This window comes from Schistocerca piceifrons, chromosome X, assembly GCF_021461385.2.
Source record: "Schistocerca piceifrons isolate TAMUIC-IGC-003096 chromosome X, iqSchPice1.1, whole genome shotgun sequence".
In the NCBI taxonomy this organism is placed as follows: Eukaryota; Metazoa; Arthropoda; class Insecta; order Orthoptera; family Acrididae; genus Schistocerca; species Schistocerca piceifrons.
In genome coordinates this window covers 138,165,597-138,180,386 of record NC_060149.1, presented here as the reverse complement: position 1 = coordinate 138,180,386, position 14,790 = coordinate 138,165,597, and the positions used below count along the sequence as shown (strand labels likewise).

Genomic DNA, 14,790 nt, shown 5'->3' with positions numbered 1-14,790 from the left:
GAGGGCTGTACAAGCAATGATCACAAGCACGGCACAGCGGACACACCAGGAACCGCGGTGTTGGCCGTCGAATGGCGCTAGCTGCACAGCATTTGTGCACCGCCGCCGTCAGTGTCAGCCAGTTTGCCGTGGCATACGGAGCTCCATCGCAGTCTTTAACACTGGTAGCATGCCGCGACAGCGTGGACGTGAACCGTATGTGCAGTTGACGGACTTTGAGCGAGGGCGTATAGTGGGCATGCGGGAGGCCGGGTGGACGTACCGCCGAATTGCTCAACACGTGGAGCGTGAGGTCTCCACAGTACATCGATGTTGTCACCAGTGGTCGGTGGAAGGTGCACGTGCCCGTCGACCTGGGACCGGACCACAGCGACGCACGGATGCACGCCGAGACCGTACGATCCTACGCAGTGCCGTAGGGGACCGCACCACCACTTCCCAGCAAATTAGGGACACTGTTGCTCCTGGGGTATCGGCGAGGACCATTCGCAACCGTCTCCATGAAGCTGGGCTACGGTCCCGCACACCGTTAGGCCGTCTTCCGCTCATGCCCCAACATCGTGCAGCCCGCCTCCAGTGGTGTCGCGACAGGCGTGAATGGAGGGACGAATGGAGACGTGTCGTCTTCAGCGATGAGAGTCGCTTCTGCCTTGGTGCCAATGATGGTCGTATGCGTGTTTGGCGCCGTGCAGGTGAGCGCCACAATCAGGACTGCATACGACCGAGGCACACAGGGCCAACACCCGGCATCATGGTGTGGGGAGCGATCTCCTACACTGGCCGTACACCACTGGTGATCGTCGAGGGGACACTGAATAGTGCACGGTACATCCAAACCGTCATCGAACCCATCGTTCTACCATTCCTAGACCGGCAAGGGAACTTGCTGTTCCAACAGGACAATGCACGTCCGCATGTATCCCGTGCCACCCAACGTGCTCTAGAAGGTGTAAGTCAACTACCCTGGCCAGCAAGATCTCCGGATCTGTCCCCCATTGAGCATGTTTGGGACTGGATGAAGCGTCGTCTCACGCGGTCTGCACGTCCAGCACGAACGCTGGTCCAACTGAGGCGCCAGGTGGAAATGGCATGGCAAGCCGTTCCACAGGACTACATCCAGCATCTCTACGATCGTCTCCATGGGAGAATAGCAGCCTGAATTGCTGCGAAAGGTGGATATACACTGTACTAGTGCCGACATTGTGCATGCTCTGTTGCCTGTGTCTATGTGCCTGTGGTTCTGTCAGTGTGATCATGTGATGTATCTGACCCCAGGAATGTGTCAATAAAGTTTCCCCTTCCTGGGGCAATGAATTCACGGTGTTCTTATTTCAATTTCCAGGAGTGTACTTTAAATTTTGCCCAAAATTCCTCTTTGTCCATCATATCGAGGCTACATGATGTCCATTCACTGTATAACAAATAATTGGGATGCTAACAACTGTTTATCTGCTCTTTCAAGCAAAAATACTCTCCTAGCCTTCTTTGTGGATTTATGAAGTTTATTACCCATTGCTGCTATGATGACACCATGATCACTAGTCCCTGTCTCTATAACAGACCATGTAGATATGGTGAGGCCTGTTTGTAACTATAAGGTCTAAAATATTTCCAAACAGTAGCCTGAAGATGGCTGAGTTTGGCCAAAAGTTCCTTCTGCTGTTCGTGAACTGTGACCAGCCTCTCTTGCTCTGCAGTAGTTCCTGAGATTAGCCTTCATGTACAAAAAGAAAAATGCAATGGGGAAAACCAGTTAATAATACGTTTAGAATAAGAATGTTGTTACATTCCAGCATGGATTTTCCATTTTTTTGACAGTGTTAAATTTCCAAGTTTGTGAAAGCAGTTTGGTCAATATTAGAAATATGGTGCAGGAATCCCAAATATGACAAGTTTATGAACTATGTTTTTATTACTGTACATGGAAATTCAAGTCAGGTACCTCTGTGTCAAACATCCTGCCTCTAATGTATGTTAACAACTTTGGCCACAATGTTATATATGAATGTGCTGAAGGAAGAGTACCACTTCCCATTCTACAGTTTCCTTGGTGTAGTCATTGTTGATGGGAGCAGCCAGGTTCACCTATGATACCCAGTGTCACTGTAGAATACTATTCCATGAATGGAGGTGGATAAACATTCTTTGTGGTAATGTTTGCCTTTACAGTGTCTGAAGTGTGCAGTCATCATTTTTGTCCAAAATGAATTAGACTTCATGAATCAAATGATTTGTTGTCAACTGAATTGCCACTGTCTTTACTGTTGAGCTCTGAAGTCAAACAATTATATATGAACATTCCATGATATAGTAAATTATGGCAACTTGTTAGGTTAAACGATGGCAAACTTGTAGCAGTGCTCCAGAATGTTTCCAACTTCTTCTCTGCTCTACATTTTCTTACTGCCACACGAATGAGATGAGATGTTTATGTCAAAATGGTATCACACTTCATTTCCACTAATTTTTATAGTAATCTTATGCCTTGTAGAGGTTGCAATTCCACAATATGAAAAATGATATTAGCAAAGGCTGACCATTTATGGACTTTCAGATTCCATATCCTGGTCCTATAACATCCTCCAACAGACTTTCATGTTGGGTTACCCACTGGCATACAATGATGCACAATGTTCAATGCTCCTCCACAATCTTATTCTTCAAGGGTTGCAACTCAGCCCACACCTGTGCTATTGCTCTTTAGTTCTAATAATTCACATGTCAAACTATGCTTGGCTGTCCTGTGTGTTTTGTACATTTACTGCAGTTAAAAAAAATCTGTATAAAGTTTGGACTCATGCAAGAAAAGCATAATAAAACACTGAAGGCCATCAAATAAAATTTTTAATACCCGGGATTTTACTGCGGGAGAGGAAATAGCTGATTAATTAAAAAACACCAATCCTACACAATTAAGAAAGCACCAACCATAACCAATTAAGTTGAATAATACAACACTTTGAGCTCATTCTTCACTATCAGACTATGCATAACTTGGCCATTACAGGCAGGCTTTCCGTGCCTTTGATCCCTTTCTTTATCTCTCTGCTCTCCATAGGATATAAGATTCTTTTCAAATAATAAGATCATCAGATTTTGTGTTTACCGTTAATAATTATGATAACCAATGGACTGAGTGACTGCAACAATCTACAATGCCTGACAAGAAAGTGGAGCAGCCCAAAGGCATGGTCAGGCGACTATGTACCTTTTTACACGTTAACAACATCAGCCGGTAAGTAAATGATTAAGAGATGTAATTCTCTTTGAGAGATAGAACAGTCACTGGAGAGCATTAATGTTGTTCAGATGCAGTGTTGTTACCAGGCCTAATAGGATATATAAGAGAGTGACACAGCATCAGATGATGAGTGAAAGATACAGAGATGCAAAGTAATTGAGTGATACAGCATTATTAGTACCTGCCAGGGTTTGAAGGGGACTCTCATTGCTGATCTCCATTTGGCCGGCTGGTTGATTTGTGCAATATCCAGATTTGTGAAGCATTTGGATGTGACTGTGGTCTGATGTTTGGCTGCATAAGAATGTGAGAGAAGGCATACTCATCATCAAAGTCCTGGTCAACCATGTCTGACCTCCACGTGGGAGGATCGCTGTACTGTGTCCCGAGCACATTGTAACACCTTCACATCTGCACCTAGCATCTGAGAAAAAGTAATGGACTTCCTGCAATATTCTCTGTCATAGCACAACACTTGTCAGAGCCTAGCAGCAGCCAGACTAGAGAATTACCGTACCGTGTGTAGGTTGTCATTAACTTCAAAACACAAACAGCTGTTTTTAGAGTGTGCAAGCCCAGGAAGCATGAACCACTGATAAAAGGAGTCACATTGTGTTCAGTGATGAATACTAGTTCTGCAGCACTCTGGATCACCACTACTGGTGAGTATGACGGCAGCATGGGGACAGGTCCCACTCTTCTGTTGTTTTGGGGAGGCACAGTGGTGTTACTTCTGGCATAACTGTGTTGGGAGCCATCAGGTATGACATCAGTAGCAGTTGTACAAAATTAATTGAAAAAAGTCCTTTTCGACATATAAAATTACAATTATTAATTTATCACTGGCTACGGAGAATTGGGGAACCATTTCCATTCAGAACAACGTTGATAGCACGTGCATAAGTTTTCAGTATATGTTTCTTTGCTATTTTAGGTAGCATTTCCTACTGGAGTAAAAACATTAACTCTTAAGAACAATAAGCAATGGACAACTATAGGCATAAAAATTTAGAGTGAGAAAACAGATTTTTGGCAGCACTGTTGTAAAAAATATACATTTACCTAAGAATCTGCAGATTATTCTACAGCCTGCAAAAGATTCTATGGTAGAGAGGTCAGACAGGCATAATATTATGTGGAATGACAACTTGATACGAAACTCATCTAACAAAATGATATCCATGTGGAGAGCTATAAAGGAAAAAACTTGTAGCTCAGACAAGAAGAAAGAATGTATCATTAACACTAGAAGGCTCAAAAGTCACAGACCCAAAATCAGCAGTGAAAACATTCAATGAACACTTTACTTCACTAGCTGAAGATCTCACTCAAATAAACTGTAATGGACCACCCCCATGTTTCTCCAGTAAGTTGGTGATCTTGGATGCTTCTATATACGTTTACCAAACAAATCCTGATGAAAATATAAGTAAAATTAAATCATTAAGCAATAAAATGTTAAGTGATGTTCATGAAATACCTGACTTCATAACAAAACCATGTGCTCACCACATAGAAAAATTGGCGTCTTTCCAGATGTTCTGAAAATAACAAACGTTTCACTACTGCTAAAAAAGGTTCTTCTGATAAAATATCAAATTACCCTTAAATACCTTCTCAAAACTTTTACAAAATTTTTTTTATGAGACTTATAAGTTTCATAAATAAATATTTCCTCTCACCATCCAACAACATGGCTTCACGACATTTAAAGTTTTCACAAACAGCAAAATTTGAATTCTTAGACTATACTTTAAAATCCCTCTAGCAACATAAATTAGCTGCTGGTATTTTCCTGCACCTTTCAAAGGATTTTGATGTCCTGGACCACAAAATTCTGTTCAAAAAATTAGAGAGATGAGGAATAAGAGGTGTAGCTGGCTATGTTCAGACCTAAAAAAACTGCAGGCAGAAGGCACCACTTCAGTATGACTTCAAAACTATGAACAAAACGAGAAAAACTCTTTCTTTTCCAGCTAACGACCAATAAAATATCATGTACCTTACAGCTCAATCCTAGTACCATTACTCTTATTGATTTATGTGGATGACTTTGCTGTATATATATGAGTACCCAAAAAACTACACTATTTGCTGTTTATGCTAGCATATTCCTAACTGGATTTGGCCCAGAAACATTGTAGTCAACAACAGAAAGTTCTATGAAAAGACTTACACAGAGTGGTTAATCAAAAACACACTCATTGTAAATATTAAAATATCTGAATGTGTCACCTTTCACTTATTTCCAACATTTAACCAAATGTCTATTCAAGCAAGATTAAGAAAATGATCAACTAGGAAATGTAAGTGTGACAAAATTTTTGGACCCATGGGTTCAGAAAGACTTAAAAAAAGGACACTCATATAAGTAACTTGCCTAAAAACCTCTCATCTGTGTGCTACGGTCTAAGAGTATTTAAGTCTATGACAAGCAGAACAACAGTACTGCAGACACTCTCTGCACAGATCAACTCCCTACTCTGATATGGGATCTTTTTCTGAGCACACTCAATTTATAACAAATACTTCTAGAATGAGAAAAAGGAGCTCTAAGACTAATTTGTGTCCTTAGAAAAATGGAATTCTGTAAATTCCATAATACTCTGCTTGATGTACTGAATGCACCACCCTTATTAATTTACGAGGGTTGTTCAATAAGTAATGCAACACCACATTTTTTAAAATTTTTTTTTTAAGCAGACTGGTTTTATTCAGGATTTCAATACACCATAATATTCCCGACTCTGGGCTACTAAACCCTATTTTCCAACATAATCTCTGTCCAATTTGATAGCCCTACAATGCCTTACTTGGAGGGCCTGTATGCCCACACAGCACCATTCTACCGGTTGACATTGGAGCTAATGTCTTGCTGCATCAATAACCTCCTTGATCATCCCTGTGCTGCTTCCCACGGAGTGCATCCTTCACTGGGATGGAAGTCGGAAGGTGCAAGGTCCGGGCTGTAGGATGGATGATGAAGAACAGTCCAATCAAGTTCTGTGAACTCCTCTTGGGTGCGCAGACTTGTGAGGGGCCTTGCATTGTCATGGAGAAGGAGAAGCCAATTTACACTTTTGTGTTGTTGAACACACTGAAGTCGTTTCTTCAGTTTCCTGAGGGAAGCACAATACACTTCAGAGTTTATCACTGCACCATGAGGGAGGACACCAAACAGAATAACCCCTTCAGAGCCCCACAAGACCATTGTCATTACTTTACCAGCTGAAGGTGTGGTTTTGAACATTTTCTTCAGAGGAGATGCGGTGTGGTGCCACTCCACATACTGCCAGTTTGAAGTGGTGTACCAATGTTTCATTGCCTATGATGTCCGCCCCTGGTAGCTGAGTGGTCAGTGCGACGGAATGTCATACCGAATGGCCCGGGTTCATTTCCCGGCTCGGTCGGAGATTTTCTCCACTCAGGGACTGGGTGTTGTGTTGTCCTTATCATCATCATCTCATCCCCATCAACATGCAAGTCACCGAAGTGGCATCAACTCGAAAGACCCGCATCAGGTAAACAGTCTACTTGATGGGAGGCCCTAGCCACATGGCATTTCTATTGCCTATGATGATTTTCAACAAAAAAATTCCATGATCGGCCTTGTAACTTGCAGGTAGCTCTGTGGTCTTCTGTCAGGCGGTGAAGAACCTGGTGGGTACACACCTTCGAGTACAGAACTGGTGGATAAGAGTGTCGGAACTACTAACAGAAATGTCACTTGAGCAATGAGGTGTTCGACTGCGATCCATCAACCACCTCAAATAAGAGAATCTGCACTTTTCAACATTGCAGGAGTCACAGCTGTGTGCGGCCAGCCTGCAAGCGGGAGGTCGAACATGTTTGCGCGACCTTGATGCTATGACGAGCAACATTTCGCCCAATGACTCACCCTGCTATTGTTCACTGCCACATCACTGTAGACATTCTACAAATGCCTATGAATATCTGGGATATTCTGGTTTTCTACCAAATGAAGTTCAATGACAGCTCTCTGCTTGGAACACATCTCTGTTAGAGATGTCATTTTGAAGGCTACATATAGCACAGCCACCAATCAGAACTTCGTGGAACTACATGGGCTGAAGCGGGAGTATTCCACATGTCCCGCAACAAATTCTACATTTTTTTAAACTCAAATTGGCCGAGAAAGAAAGTTGCATTCCTTATTCAATGACCCTCATACACAACTATCTTCTTCACTATGGATTACCTCTTGAGAACATGCAAACTACTACAGAACAAAAATATGCATGATTATATACCAAAAGGAAATCAAACACACACCAAACATATTTTAGAACAACAGTCTATAGAGGGAGACAATTAACACTGGTGTCACACTACAAAATAATATACCAGAGGAAGTAAAAAATACTATGTATCAGGTATCCAATATTCAAAATGAAACTAAATTCTGTGCAAGAATTTCTAAATATGTAAAATAAATGTTACTTAGAAACTGAATTGTATGAGGAGGTACACAATTTTAATTTGCCTACTATTTTGCTGACAATCTTAGATTATATGAATATCTACCTACTTACTTTCACTTCCTTTGGTAATACTAAAATATTAACTGTAATCTCATTTTGACCATTCCAATATGAATTGTACAATTTGTGCTGTATGATAAAACTGGACCAATAAAAAATAAATAAATCAAACAGGTCACAGTTGGTAGGGAATGAGGGAAATCTGACAGGGCACTGGTCATTACAGTTATTCCATGCCATGTATTACCTCTCATGCGACAGGATTGTGGTACCATATTTCAACAGGACAATGGTTGTCCAAATACAGTATGCGTGTCTATGAACTGACTGCATCATATGATCTTAGGTTTTCCCAGTGCACAGAAATCTTGAAAATTTCACAGGTACTCATCCGAGTGGCAGGGTCCAACCGGCGCGACATTTTGGCAAGCCGACTTCTTGCCATCTTCAGGAGTTCCCGGAGTCTGATTGACCTCTGATGGATGTCAAATTTATATAATCTTTACCTCCCCTCTCACAACCTCCATCTTTGCACTTCCATGGAGTCCGAGGCCAGTGAAGGGGAAGCGCAGCACCGGGTGGTGGAAGTAGTGCGGCACCCTGGGGCAGGTCATGGACCGCACACATTTCACGGCCACAGCCATGTGCGAAACTCTGCCGCCATGGTAACAACATTTCTTCTTCAGGTGTTCTGACATGATTGCCATGTAGACTGTCGTAGTGTTTTAATCATACTCCAGGCTAGATCCCAGGCCTTGCTTAACTGGAAACTGCTGTCTTTATTTATTAGCTCGTCATGCAGCTGGATCTCCACTGCCTTTTTGAGGACACAGTCCCAAAAGGTGTTCGATTGCTGTAACACCTCTGTGCCATCATAGTTCATGTCATGTTCATGTGAGATGCAGTGCTCTTGGTCGGCTGTCTGTTTGGTGTTTATGTTGACTGCATCACTCCTGTACAGTCCAGATGACCTGGCCTACATACATTTTCCCGCACTGGCAAGTAATGTGGTACACTCTTGGTTTCCAGAGTCCTAAGTCATCCTTGAATGATCCTAATAATGTCTTCGTTTTGAGTAGAGGGCAAAACACACACTTGAAATTGTATTTTCGGAGTATTCTGCCGATGTGGTCCTGACGTATGATGTAATCGCCATCACAGCCAGTTTGTCTTCTACCTTGGAAGGCTGTGGTCTCAGCTTTTTCAGTCATAAGGTGTGTTTTATCTGGCTGTTGTTGTAACTGTTCGTGCAGAACACAGTGAGTAGGTGCTGCAATTCAGCTGTTAGGCTGTCATGGTCCAAGATTTCGCGTGCTCTGTGCACCAGTGTGCTCAGGACACACTCTTGCTGTGAAGGAGCATGACACCTGGAGGTATGCAGATACAAATACGTATGTGTTGGCTTATTTCATCAAAATATACAAGGTACTAGAGATAAAGTTAGTGAATTGCTTATAGATGTTGACTCTGAAATTATTGGTGTATCTGAACACTTCTTAAATAAGGAGATAATTCAGAGGCTTCCTTTACCAGGATACAGGTTGGCTGGCAGCTTTTTGAGGAGCTCTTTGCAGTGTGGGGGAGTAGCCATGTATGTGAAAAATGGCATCCCATTTGAGTCAATTGATGTTTCAAAGTACTGCACTGAAAAGGTGTTTGAATGTTGTGCAGGTGTGGTTAAATTTAACGGAGCTAAACTTCTGTTGTTATTTATAGATCCCCAGACTCCGATTTCACAACATTTTTGCTAAAGCTAGAGGAGGTTCTTGGTTCACTTTATAGGAAATACAAAAAGTTAGTTATATGTGGTGACTTCAACATTAATTGTGTAAGTGATTGTGCAAGGAAAAGAATGCTGGTAGACCTCCATAAGTCATATAATCTTATGCAAACCGTATTCTTTCCAACGAGAGTGCAAGGGAACAGTAGAACAACCATAGACAACATTTTTGTTCATTCCTCATTACTAGAAGGGCATTCTGTTAGCAAAAAGGTGAATGACCTTTCAGATCATGATCCACAAATTTTAACTTTAAAAGATTTTTGTGCTGCAACACGTGTTAAATATAGTCATCAGCTGTTCAGGAAAGCTGATCCAGTTGCTGTAGAGACCTTTGTAAACCTTATAAAGGAACAAGAGTGGCAAGATGTTTATAGCACGGATACAGTAGACGATAAATATAATGCTTTTCTCAAGACTTTTCTCATGATCTTTGAAAGTTGCTTTCCATTAGAACATTTAAAACAGGGTTCTTGCACAAACAGGCAGCCTGGGTGGCTGACTAGAGGGATAAGAATATCTTGTAGAACAACGTGGCAATTATATCAAAACGTTAGAAACAGTCAAAATCTAAATGCAGCAGCCCATTACAAACAGTATTGTAAGGTGCTTAAAAATGTTATTAGGAAGGCAAAAAGTATGTGGTATGCAGATAGAATAGCTAAGTCTCAGGATAAAATTAAAACCATATGGTCGGTCGTAAAAGAAGTTGCTGGTCTGCAGAGACAGATCGAGGATATAGAATCAGTGCATAGTGGGAATGTCCGTGTTAGTGATAAGTCGCATATATGTACAGTATTTAATAATCACTTTCTGAACATAGCAGGTGAACTAAATAGAAACCTAGTCCCAACAGGGAATCATATAGCGCTCTTAGAAAAAAGTGTTCTGAGACTGTTACCTGAAATGCTCCTCCATGATACTGACAAGAGGGAGGTTGAGTTAATAATTAAATCACTAAAGACCAAGAACTCTCATAGATATGATGGGGTATCTAGCAGAATATTGAAGTATTGTTCTATGTATGTTAGCCCAGATCTCAGCCATATCTGTAACTTTTCCTTTAGGAGTGGTCGGTTTCCTGACTGATTAAAGTACTCGGTAGTGAAGCCACTTTATAAAAAGGGAGACATTGATAATGTTGACAATTTTAGACCCATTTCTATGCCATTGGTGTTTGCTAAAGTTATCGAGAAGGTTGTATATACAAGGTTACGGGAGCATTTAAATTCACATAATTTGCTGTCAAATGTTCAGTTTGGTTTTAGAAATGGTTTAACAACTGAAAATGCTATATTCTCTTTTCTCTGTGAGGTTTTGGACGGATTAAATAAAAGGTTGCGAACGCTAAGTGTTTTCTTTGATTTAACGAAGGCTTTTGACTGTGTTGACCACAAAATATTACTGCAGAAGTTGGACCATTATGGAGTAAGGGGAGTAGCTTACAATTGGTTCGCCTCTTACTTTAAGAACAGAAAGCAGAGAGTAATTCTCCGCAATATTGAGAGTGGTAGCGATGTTCAGTCCCAAAGGCGCACTGTTAAGTGGGGCGTCCCCAAGGGTCGGTGCTGGGGCCACTGCTGTTTCTTATTTATATAAATGATATGCCTTCTAGTATTACAGGTGATTCAAAAATATTTCTGTTTGCTGATGACACCAGCTTGATAGTGAAGGATCTTGTGTGTAATATTGAAACAGTAACAAATAATGTAGTTCATGAAATAAGTTCGTGGCTTGTGGAAAATAATTTGATGCTACATCACAGTAAGACTCAGTTTTTACAGTTTCTAACACACAATTCAACAAGAACTGATATTTTGATCAGACAGAATGGGCATATTATAAGTGAGATGGAACAGTTCAAGTTCCTAGGCGTTCGGATAGATAGTAATCTGTTGTGGAAAGCCCATGTCCAGGATCTTGTTCAGAAGCTAAATGCTGCTTTATTTACCATTAGAACAGTATCTGAAATAAGTGACACTTCAACACGAAAAGTAGTCTACTTCGCATATTTTCATACGCTTATGTCGTATGGTATTATTTTTTGGGGTAATTCTTCTGATTCAAAAAGGGTATTTTTGGCTCAAAAACGGGCTGTTCGAGCTATGTGTGGTGTAAGTTCGAGAACCTCTCGTCGACCCCTATTCAAAAATCTGGGAATTCTGACATTGCCCTCACAGCATATATTTTCTTTAATGTCGTTTGTTGTTAGCAATATTAGCCTATTCCCAAGAGTTAGCAGCTTTCACTCAGTTAATACTAGGCTTCAATAAGCTACCACAAGAACTCAAAAATCTTAGCAGTAGCCCAAACTCTTTTAAGTCTAAACTGAAGAGTTTCCTCATGGCTCACTCCTTCTATTCTGACGAGGAGCTCCTGGAAGAGCTAAAAAATTAAGCAAATTCCAGTGTTACATTGTTGATTTTCTTCATTTAAACTTACGACTTGTCACCTGAATATGTTTTTTTTTTATATTTCATTTTATCTGTTTCTAATATCGTGTTATAATTTCATGTATTGACTTGTTCCATGACCATGGAGACTTCTCCTTAATTTGGTCCCACGGAACAATAAATAAATAAATAAATAGTAGACACTGTGTCCTAGCGTGCCATCTGGTCTTCGCTTGTCAGGTATATCTAGAAATGGCAGCTGGTAGTTTTCTTCTACCTCCATTGTGAACTTGATATTCTGGTGCAGTGAGCTCATATGCTGTAGAAAGTCTTGCAGACGATGTCGCCCGTGCAGCCAGATTACAAATGTATTGTCTACATATCGACAAAAGTAAGAGGGCTTGTAGACTGCCAACTCGAGAACTACTCCTTCAGAAGCCTCCATAAACATATTGACCACTACTGGTGATAGTGGACAGTCCATCACTACTCCATCTGTTTGTTCATAGTAGTTCCTGTCAAACAGAAAGTATGTTGACATACACAAGAATTCAAAAACTTTTGTTACTCCTGGTCTGATTTTTTTCTCCTATGAGTCTTACGGAGTCTCTTGCAGATACCCTAGTAAAGAGGAATACCACATCAAAACTCACCATGAAGTCTTCTTGGTCCAGTCGGAAGTTCTGGAGCTGCCGGACAAAGTGCGCTGCGTTTCTAATGTGGTGTTGGCATTTGTCCAGAAAGGGACTGAGCTTTGACATCAGGTGTTTTGTTAATTCATATGTCGGTGCTCCAATGTTGTTTACAATCAGGCAGAGAGGCATTCCTTCCTTATGAATTTTACGCAGTCTGTAAAGTCTAGGAGGTGCAGCTGCTCATGGACGAAGTTTCTTCACTGTCTTATTATCTGCAAAGGTGTGCTCGAGAAGAGAAATGGTCTTCCTTTTCACCCTGTTGGTAGGATCGTCTCCAATTCTCCTGTAGGTCATACAGCTTTTGCTTGTATACATTTCGTGGCAGCAGGACTGTGCAATTCCTTTTATCTGCTGCAAGGACAACAGTCTCTGCATTTTCTCAGAGCCGTTTCAGTGCTTTCCCTTCTAACAAATAAAGACAGCAGTTTCCAGTTAAGCAAGGCCTGGGATCCAGCCTTGAGTATGGTTAAAACACTACGACAGTCTAGACGGCAATCCACCTCTGTCAGGACACCTGAAGAAGAAGATGCACTGTCACCACGGCGGCAGAGTTCTGCACACGGACATGGCCACGGAAGGTCTGCGGTCCATGATCTGCTGCGAGGTGCCAAGACAGAAGCTGCATGAGGGGGTAATGATTATATAAAGTCAGCATCCATCAGAGGTCAATCAGACTCCAGGAACTCCTGAAGATGGCAAGAAGTCGGCTTGCCGAAATATCACGCCTGTTGGACGACGCCACCCGGCTGAGTATTTGAGACACTTTCATGAGTGCATGATGTTGAGATACTCCCCTTGCCAGCAAGATCCCCAGATCTGACCCCCACAGAACACATGTAAGACCAACTCCGCCCATTATTTCTGTACCACTGTCAGTATCCAGGATCAATTACAACAGTTGTATGCCAGCTTGCTTCACGAGAGGATACAATGGCTTTATGACACCTCTCCCAATCACATCAGTGCATGCACCCATGACAGAGTGGATGCCAACATCACAAAGATAAGTGGGCTCATACTGCTAAGGCCTTTGTAAATTTGACTGGATTTTGTAATCACTGAAATAACATCACATATACCATCTCAACTGATGGAGTTTCATTATGTTTCCTCCTCCCCTTCTTCACTTTTTTGTTAGGCAGTGTATTTCTAGTTTCCAATTCCTTAGTTGGAACCTTAATGCACAATTAGAGAAAAAAATCAATACTGATAATTTTAAAGTAATACTGTGTATTATAAACTTATTTTTTAACTAAAACTTCGATTTAGATACTAATATTTCATGGTATAAACCGAAAAAATGTCATCTGAGAATCACACAGAAAGCATTTATAGTACCTGATAATGGCTTGGAAAAGTTTCCATAGCCTGCAGTGTAAGTTCAACAACTTGTTTCAATACTGTTGGGTGAATTTTTAGTGCGAAGTCACCTTTTGTCAAATTGTACAGACATGCTGTTGCAGCCATTTGTACTCCAAACTGGTCAGCATGCACTATCATCCCTGGAAGCACCAGCTGAAAATTTTAAAGATCAATTCAGAATTGAGTATTAAATTTCTTATTTACCTTATTTTCCACTTCACGTGACCACTATAGGACATGTCACCAAATTAGATGAAAAGCAATTGAATAAAATAACAATTATAACATGGTTGTAAAAGATATCATTGAAATTATTCATAAATGACACTGGATGGGCAAACTGCACTATTGTCAAAAACAATCTTGGAATGACTTTGGAGTTGTGTAGTGCATTTAGTGACTTGGAAAACAAATTGTCCAGAAACAGACCCTGAGAAATATTTCAAATGAAAGGGCCCTAGTCAAATGCAAATTCACTTACTGTTATGCATTATGCATATGCATTTATGCATTTTCTGCCCCTGTGCCCATTTTACACATATGAAAATATGAAAAAAAGACCTAGTGCTAGCATTTACATATTTAGAGATAGCTTTTTACAATGTAAACACGACTACACTCTTTGAAATTGTAAAGTGAACAAGGGTAGAATACCATTAACAAAAGGTTATCTATAACTTGTACAAAAACCAGACTGCATGCTGAGTCGATGGATGCAAGAGGGAAGTAGTAGTTAAGAAGGGAGTGAGACATGGTTGTAACCTATCACCAATGTTATTCACTCCATACATAGAGAAAGATGTGAAGAAAGGCAAGG

The 14,790-nt window shown here is 41.0% G+C and overlaps 1 protein-coding gene across 1 annotated transcript in view; it reads right to left on the bottom strand.

Moving 5' to 3' along the window:
* Positions 1-14,790, bottom strand: part of LOC124722881 (protein zyg-11 homolog B-like) — a 233,030-nt gene that overhangs the window by 53,532 nt on the left and 164,708 nt on the right. Inside the window, exon 8 of the mRNA XM_047248018.1 lies at positions 13,950-14,126. Within this exon, the coding sequence (XP_047103974.1) occupies positions 13,950-14,126 (177 nt within the window). The remainder of the gene's footprint in view (positions 1-13,949; positions 14,127-14,790) is intronic.